Below are 8,999 nucleotides of genomic sequence, written 5' to 3' on the forward strand. Positions count from 1 at the left end.
CATTATATGGGCCTGGCGAGTGGGAAAACGATTGAGAGAAGTGATAAGACTCGCGGAAGGTGACGAGACTTGCCGCAGACGCGCGCCTTGGCGCTTGCCATGCGAATGAAGTGGCAACAGACGGGTTCATGACGTGTTTGCCGCTAGGCACAAGGCAGGTCATACACCACACAATGGGGAGAGTGCAGGGAAATGGAGAAGGCGGAACCGGGGGTTCATGGGAACAGCAGGGACGTCCTTGGTAGCGATTCGGCGACGGTGAACACGAGGGAGATTGCAGAAGAGACAGATGAATCGGCATGCAGCTTGTGGGCAGACTCCGCTGCGGTTTCCCTTCGGGCGCACGAGGCGGTCCCCTCCCCACCCCAGCCCCTGATTCGAACAGCCAGACAGGACGCGAAGTTTAGCTTGCTCTATATAATTAAAAAACTGAACTAAAAGCGAATGACTCTAAATTTTGTATCAGCATGCCAGTGGAATATCAACAACGATGCATAACAACAGAGAAGGTAAAACGGGACTGCGTTCAAACATTACACTGGATACCTTTCAGTGTTAACTTACTAAACCCCATAGGAGCGGCTAAACGCCAACCGAACACGCGAATTTTAGCCTTTCCATGATATCTATCTGGAAGAAGAGGCTCGACAGCACTACCGTCATACGCAGTCCCTGCAGTAGCGGCTAAACGAAGCGGAACTCGAGGTTGCGGAATCCACTAGAAGGGCATTCAGTGTAAGATGTCATCTCATTTGGAGCGCGCCGTTCTCCGGCTTGAAGAACGATCACAACTCGACAGGTTTCTGGTATTGAGAGGTTCGCATGCAAGGCAAAAGCGGAACCCTCCTGCCTGGCTGACACTGTGACTGAAGAGATCTTTGTAGCAACTTAAGCGAATGAGGAACTCGATGAAAGCGAAGAGAGCCAACACTTTATTCGCCGTTGTGCCCGTGCTTTGCACAACTACGCAACCATAAAATACCACCCCAGCACGCGTGTCTGAATGGCGAAATGCATTGTCACGCCGAAAACAGGAGACTGCGACGGGGGCGCTCGGCAACCTGAAGCGGGCGGTTCGCGATCGCACCAAATCAAACAAAACGCGTGCCTGGCGACAACCATCAAGCATCCCACTGTAAGAAAAATACATGCGCATCTGTCTAAAGACAATAAAGACATATATACACACAATGCATACATATACATGTCGACGCGTGCCCGATAGTGTGAGTCACGTATGCGTGGAAATACAGATATATGGGAACTCCGCGGCCACGGCGTTGATAGAATTCACTCATTAGCCAAATGCACCGTCATTCATGTAAAAGATGCCCCTTCTTCTGCTGGGGCTCAAAACAAAGGATCTCCGTTTCCAGCCTAGACAAGGAAGGAAAGAAACCACACTCCATCTGCATGCACGCAGTTCAATGCATAGACATACCGACGCCACGGATAGACGCGCACATCCGCTTACGAATTTACGTGTATGTATAATCAGTACGGAAACGTCTCTAAATACACTTTGAGATGTGGATTTCTACATTGGTGCACATAGTTGTATACGCTGGACTGATTTCGACCTCTTTGGCGGTCCTCAGAGTCCTGCGCTTCTCCCTGTCAGCTTCTCATCCTCGCTTCCTTCAGCTGCCCTGGACGCAGCCCCGCCAGACGCCAAACACCTATTTTTTTGTTTTGGCGACGTCCACAATGCGGCCGTCGACTTGGGGGGCGAGGACGTAGCCGAGCTCGGAGGTCACGCAGCACCCAAAGTCTTTCAGCATGTCTTCCTGCTGCATGGACGTGAAGGTAGCGAGCTTGCGGAAGGTGATGCGCGAGTGCGGCCGCTTCAGGCCGTTCGCAAGCTCCGCCATCGTCAGCGCGGAGCGCACCATCGTGGGCAGCGGCGGAAGCAGTTCGTCTTCAACGAGCACCTTGCAGGTTGCGAGCATGTCGTACCCGTCGCGTCCTGAAGACCCCGCGATGCAACACCGAACCCCGATAGCAGAGGAGGTCTATGTTAAAAGAGAGAGACTCCTAACGTATTCGCATGGATTCTTCCCGATATGTATGTGTACATGCTTGTACGCGTGTATCTATGTATGTGCCGATGTGTGTAAAAGCACGTGTGTAAGTACGTGTGTATGTAAGCACATATGTAAGTATGTATGTATATGCACATGCATGCATTTACATATATATATATGTACGTGTATGTGTGAGTGAGTTTTGCATGTGAAGAGTGTGTGTCTCACCGGCGGCCACGTAAGTCTTTGTGGCGACGCTGTAGATTCGGGTTTCGTCTAGCGGCAGGTAGTCGTCCTGGCGCCTGGTGCCGGGGAGGAGCGGCGTGGCGGTCCCGCTGCGGAGGTCGCCGCAAGCGTCCGCCGCGACGGTCACGGAGTCGCGGAGCAGGCGTCGGCCGACGGCGCGCGAAGAGTCGAAGGCGAAGCGCAGGCCGGCGACCTGCAGGAAGCGCCCTTCGGTCTTGGGCAGCTGCGACACGCTGTTCTCCAGCACGTCCAGCAGCATCGCGCCAGGCACCGCGATGACGCACAGCGTGTCAGCCATCGGCAGCATCTCCGCCAAGTCCCCGAAGCGAAACGGCCCAGGATGAAACACGCAGTCCGACCGAATCGTGCCTGCGCGCAAAAAAAACCGGCAAAGAAGCCACCTGAACCGAGAAGAGGGACAGACAGACGCGACCTCCACGCGCAGAGCGAGGCTGCGGAGACGCGCCGAGCCCCGAAGAACAGGCGAGGAGGCAAACGGACAGGTGCCGCCGGCTGAGAGCGCAGCGCAGCGCGTGAAGCGACGGGGCTAAAGACGGGGGAGAAAACGACAGGTAGAGGACACAGCTTCTGCGCGCAGCAGGAGAGGCAGTGAAAGGCCTGAAAACCATAAAACACAGACGATAGCTAACAAAGCGAACTAAACACGAAAGGAGAGAGAAACAGGGGAACACACCATCGAGCACATCGGGCGGAGGGAGCAGAGCAGAAGAGTGATGCGCGATGTAGGGGGAGAGAGGAAAATGTGGCACCACTCTGGAGGCGACACCACGGCATAAAATGAACGAAAAACGAAGAAAAAAAAAAGGGAATTTTGACAGGCTCAAGAGGAACAAAAAGGATTTCCGAGTCCACACCATGGCGGCGTGGCCCAATGGATAGGGCGTCTGACTTCGGATCAGAAGGTTGTGGGTTCGAGTCCCATCGTCGTCAGAATATTTCGGGAGACGCTTCGCAGCGTTTTCTGCGGAATTTTGCGGCTATGGCGGTACATACTGCCGTCATGCCGCCAAATCATGCAAAATCACACACGTAAGCAACAGCATATACGGGATTTGTCGTGCCGCGCGATCGGTACAGGCGTTTGCCTAGAACGACGCCGCAGCTGGAATTATCACGCGAGCCATCTAGGCAGCCTCCATCGCCGCCGCGACGCTCTGCCCCACTCCTGATACAGCCACCCACTTCTGTAGGCCTCTGTTTTCTGCGGCTGCAGGCGGCTGCAGGCGGCTGCATCTTGATACTCATACGCATCACCGCCACATGCATTACGGCACAAAGTGTGACCAACCTACGAGCCGAAACAACCCCCTTCCCGCTGTTTCGTTGGAGACAGTGACCACTCGCCAGCCCCAGATCGCATCGGCGTATCGCATTCGCTCCCGTTACCGCAGTACAGTGGCTGCGAAGCTTCCGCGGCGGCAATGACGCAAGCCAAGACATCTCCCTCGCCCAGCTCTGCTGCCGCACATTTTGTCAGCCCTGCGGCTCTCTTGAGGCTCGCACGCGAGACGCGAGACGCAGGGAGACGCCGAGACGCCACACAGAGACGGAAGAAGAGGGGAAAAGAAGAGAAGAGAGAAGGGAGACGAGAGCTCGGAGAGGATGTCGCAGCGAGAGGCAATGAAGACAGTTTCCAATCGAGGCAGAGGGAGCGAGGAGGCAGGGTGGATGCCGGCCGACGAGGCGCGAGACGGCCACGTCGAACGGCGAGAGTCGCTATCCGCGTTACCTGAGTTGAGGATGGCAATGTCTGCCTTGCATTCTCTGCGCATGATGTCGCACAGCCAGTTGCCGACGTTGCTCTCTGAGGTTCGGATAACGGCGAAGCGCGTCTCGAGGTCGCAGCGCGCGTCGACGAGGACCTTCCGCATCTGCTTCTTCAGATTCTGTTCATACTTTTTCACCAGCAGCTCGACGTGTTTATTCTTCTCGAATCGCGCAGGATCCACCGACACGCGCGACCACCGCACCAGCGAGCCGCCGAGGAAGAAAGGCATCACCTCTTCGCCTCCCTGTAAAGCCGTCGGCAGCAGGGGGCCTACCGGGAAAAGGAGGCACGCGAGTTCAGAAAACAGGCTTGCAAAAACTCCAGCGCAGAGAGGCGCAGCGCGCATATGCCTTGGCCAACAATACGCACATCTACAGCTATGCATGTACATATATTGTATATATTTGGAGAATACGCGTATGGGACTTGGCGCTTGCATGCGCGCTGAAAAAGTGAAGTCGGAGGTGTCTCCTTAGGCAAAATTCTCACAGCGGAGACACGCGACGGCGACGCCGACTAGGATGGACGAGCCAGAGAAAAGTCGAGACGCGGAAAATCGATCGCCGGTGCCTTAGGAACCACGAAAGCGCGAGGATCCGCCCGCCGCTTGCCATCTGCCAGCACTCAGAGGAAAGGTTGGAAATTCCTTCCGAGCGGGGGGGTGGGAGCGGGGGGTCGAAGGCCCGTGTCCGAAGCGGCATCGGGCCGTGTGGCAAAGAGGCCACCCCTCGCGTTTTTTGTTCGAGTTTCTTTTCTCCATTTCTCACCGTTGAAGCTGTCGGGCGAAGCGTTGGCCTCGCGCCGGCTCGCCTCTTCGCTGACGAAGGTAGGCGACATGGAGCGAGGCGACCGCGGCGTGCTGGGCGGACTCTCTGGGGAGAAGGGCGCCGAGAGCGAAGAGAGCGGGGAGCCGCGGCCTGCAGTCGCGCAGCTACTCGCACCGGTGGGCGAGCAGGCGCCGCTCGGCGGCGAGCGTACCTGACTGGCAGACAGCGCAGCCATCGAAGAAGAAGACGAAGAAGAGGAGGACGAAGCGGAGGCGGAAGTCGCTGCGCACTCGGCGACGCATGGGGAGGTTGAGTCTGCGTCGTCGGCGCCGTGGGACTTAGCCATTTCATTGTCAGAGGCCGCCTTCCTGATTTTGATGCACATGCCGGCGGCCGCGCAGGGCTCGTCGTCCTTCTTCTCCGTCTTCTCCCGCAGGAGCCCGACGCCCTCGCACACCAGCGGCGGAGACGCGCCCGCCGCTGCTGCGGCCGGCTCCGCCGCTTTGTGCGCCTTGGGCGAGGCTGCGGTCGCTCTCTGGTGGGGCTTCTCCGCCTCGCAGACGCCGCACGCGGGGGGACGGGCTCGGGTGCCTTGCCCCGTTCGTCGCGCGAGGCCTTCTTCTCGCCTTCGCGCCGGCGCTCCTGACAGCGGTGCGCAAGGGCCTTCGCCGCGCCTGAACAGGGCGAGCGAGCCGACGACGTGGAGCCGTCGTCGCTCTGCGACTCCCGTCCAGGATAAATCGTCAAAACAGTGAATTCGCGAAAATCCGTCCCCGACTTCACCACCGGGATGTTGCCTAAACAGACACATACCGAACTAAAAATGTATATAGTGTGCACATATACATATATATATATATATATGGATATGCTTACATGTATACATATATGTATTCATATATATAAATATATGTACACATATATATATATATATGCATGAATGTATTCATATGCATATGGAAATGGGTATGTATGTTTATAGTTGCGGGTCTGGGGACTGGTCCAAGGGCACACGCGGAGTGTGAATCGACGTGGAGGCGCGCCGAGCTCAAAGATACACATAAGCCTACGCTGGCGCCTACGCGTACTGGGAGGATTACGCACGCCCGCTGCGCCCGTCTTCTTCTCTGGGGTCGAAAGGCTCTGCTCGCTGCTGCGTCAGCAATTTCCTCCGCGCCTTCCAGTCTGGCGTGGCTCAAAATCGTCTGTTTACCGATGCGCTGAAGCCCGTAGTAGTCATGGTCATGGCCGCCGAGAATGAGGTCGATGTCAATCGCTTCTTTCGCGAGGCGCTCATCGTTCGGCGCGCGCATGTGCGTCAACGCAATGATCAACTCGCACTCCTTCTGCCGAAGAATGCGACAGAGGCAGTTTGCGGCCTCCACGAAGTCCACGTACACCACGTCGTCCTTCCCCACGCACGCGAGCGTATCGAGCCACTCTGAAAACAGAGAAAGAACGAGAAAAAGTGCTGCGCGTCTTGAGTTCTACTCGCTTCACCTCCAGGCCTTCTCTGTCGCTCGCGCGTGCGTCCAACGCGTTCTGTGGCCTGACGTCTTTCGCCTTTTTTCTCGCTCTCTGCAGTTCCGAGTTACGCATTCTTCGCGACAGAGGCGCGAGGACCGCCACACACTCTGTTCGGTCTGGCTGGCAGCGTGCACGTTTTCCGTCGCTCATCTCGCCGCGACGTTTCTGCGAAGACGCCTGTGCTTCGTCCAGCCTGAAACCCCCTTCGCTCCCGCCTTCTTCCTCCTCTGTCGCCTGCCTCCAATCCGCTCCGCGCTTTTTCTCTCGCCCTTCTTCTCTGTCGCGCTGTTTCTCCCACGCTTCTTCTCACCTCGCTCCACGAGCCCGATGATGCCGACACGAAGGCCTTGCCACTCGAAGAGACGGTATTTCATCCCGTTCGCAAGCGGCAGGCCGTGGACTTCGATGAAGTCCTCAGCGAAATCTCCACTCGGGCCGTCGCCGTCGAGGCCGTCCCTTGTCTGGCTCGCCTCCTCGCCCTCGGCCGAGGGGCTGGCGGCGGGATTCCCGAAGTCGCGCATCGTCCGCAGCGAGGTCAGCGAGGCACTGGTGCGCTCCTGACCCGTCTTCTCAAAGACATTCGAAATCAGCCAAGGGAAGTTGCATGAGCCGACCGCGTACTCCAGCTCGTCGATTCCAAAGTCAAAGTCGTGGTTGCCGAAACACGCCGTGTGAATCTTGAGCAAATTCAAAAACGGAATCATGTGCCGCCCCCGGGTGTATGTAGACATCACCGAGGGGTTGAACACGTCGCCTGCATCAAAACGAAAAGAAAAAACGTGGCCCCGCGTCTTTTCGCCGAGCTGCGCAGAGCGAGGCCGCACACAGAATCCTGCAGCGCGCAGAGGCAGCTAAAAGAGACGCTCCGCAGAGGAGCCTGCAGACTCCGGTCACCGCGGCAGCACGGTCACACAGGGCGAGCAAAGGCGACAGCGACGCAGTGCCATCGGGAAAGAGGGAGATTAGAACCCACAGACACTTGAAGGGAACTTGCCGCACGCAGGATATCGACGCCCGTCTATAGGTGTAGTCGTTGATATAGATTGATAGAGAAACAGGTAGACAGGCAGAAAGACAGGTAGACAGATGGACGGAAGCACACAGAGACAAAGAACTAGATAGATAGACAGATAGATAGATATGGTTACACAGGAGTCCGCAAGCTAAAACAGAAAAAACGTAAGCAGCAAGGGCCGCTGCCGGCGAGCGACACGAGAAGAGAGTTGAACACGCGCGCGCCGCCTGGAGCAAAAGGCGGCGCAAGTGAATGAGCGTCAAGTGTCGAATAGGCCCGATGAGAGTATCGCCTTCAGTTCCCGACAGAGTCGCTGTCTCTTGAGACCGAGCGACGCCCGCTGTGACGCCAGACAGGACGCGCACATGCAGGCCTAAGCAGAGGCCGCACCACGCGCACACATACGCGAACCATCTCGAACAAAATCCCGCGCCGCGCGCACACAGAACGAAAAGGGCAACTTCCTACCTGAGAAGAGAATGAGAGGATGGAGGTGCTGGTACTGCTGCAACGCAGTCACGAAGCGGGAGACGCCGCCTGAGCCGTCTGTGCGGCACTCGATGTTGTACACGTCATTGAAGTGAATAATCGTGATAGGGTCCGTTCGGTCCAGCGGCAAATCGAAGTCATACCTGAACGGCGCCGCAGGAACACGCGACCGAGGCACTCGCTGACACTCTCCCGCGCCGCGACGGCGGCCGCAGCTGAGGAAACAAACGAAGGCGAAACGAGCGTTTCCTCAGCCGCCCAGAGACTAACAATTTGCGCTTCTTTTCGCGCAAGAGAGGGTCCGCTCGGGGGGCTGCCGGGTTTACCGTTTAGGGTGTTTGCCTCACGGAGGCGGCGCAGCCGCTCGCCGCGCTGGCGACCTGCGCCCGGGCAAGCGCCCCGAAGCAGACTCGAAGCGACTAGACCTCACACACACTCTCTCTCTCTTTCGCAAGCGGCGAGTTGTCTCCTGCCGGGGACTTCGCCGCAGACCGTGCGAGAGCGAAGCGCACAGCGGACGTCTGCGGTGCGCCGAAGACGGGTCGCGGGTAGCGCAGCATGGGCTAGGTTTTTCGCGGCTGCGCTCTTCAGACTCGGGTGCTGTGTGGCAGGACTAGTTTCCGAATTTTTCTTTGTCTGTGCGGTTCCCTACCACGTCTCCCCCGTGTAGCCCTTTGAGGCCTGTCGAGCGATGGCGGAGACGAGGAGCGCGACTTCTTGCTCGAGTTCGTCGGGCGTCTCTCGCTTGCCCTTCGCCTTGCTGTCGCGATCAACAGACGACGCGAGAGGAACTTTCTTTCCGACGAGCATCGCGTTCAGCAGCGCCGACGCGCCGGCCGCGGCAGCCACGTCGGGGGACGCAGGCACCTGTGGAGCCATGGCGAACCAGCGGCAAAGGCCCGAAGAGAGACCCCCGAAGAAAAAAGGGAGAGAAGCGAGAGCAAAGAGAGAAAGAGAGAAGAAGAAGACAGGGAAGAGTGAAGAAGAGAGAAGTGAGGAAAGGCGAGGGAAGGAGAGAATAAGAGATGGCAGACGGGGAAGCGGAGAACAAGAGAGAAACAGAGGGGGGAAAAAAGAGTAAGAAGGAAAGGCAGCGGCGAGCGGCACGGAAGGAGAGACCGCCCCGAAGCAGACAGAGGCGA

General features: G+C 57.5%; 1 protein-coding gene and 1 non-coding gene across 2 annotated transcripts; one reads left to right on the forward strand and one right to left on the reverse strand.

The window, feature by feature from the left end:
• Positions 1-1,679: 1,679 nt before the first annotated feature.
• BESB_082450 (5'-nucleotidase, C-terminal domain-containing protein) lies at positions 1,680-8,736 on the reverse strand (the record flags this gene model as incomplete). The annotated part of the gene is made up of 9 exons (XM_029366595.1): positions 1,680-1,966; positions 2,253-2,639; positions 4,021-4,329; positions 4,827-5,348; positions 5,474-5,623; positions 6,040-6,267; positions 6,664-7,107; positions 7,837-8,000; positions 8,510-8,736. The coding sequence occupies 9 exons, from the start codon at positions 8,734-8,736 to the stop codon at positions 1,680-1,682; spliced, it is 2,718 nt and encodes a 905-aa protein (XP_029217055.1).
• BESB_085740 lies at positions 3,149-3,221 on the forward strand. Its single transcript has one exon. It is a non-coding gene; the product is annotated as a tRNA-Arg (tRNA).
• Positions 8,737-8,999: the final 263 nt, after the last annotated feature.

This window comes from Besnoitia besnoiti, chromosome VIII, assembly GCF_002563875.1.
Source record: "Besnoitia besnoiti strain Bb-Ger1 chromosome VIII, whole genome shotgun sequence".
In the NCBI taxonomy this organism is placed as follows: domain Eukaryota; phylum Apicomplexa; class Conoidasida; order Eucoccidiorida; family Sarcocystidae; genus Besnoitia; species Besnoitia besnoiti.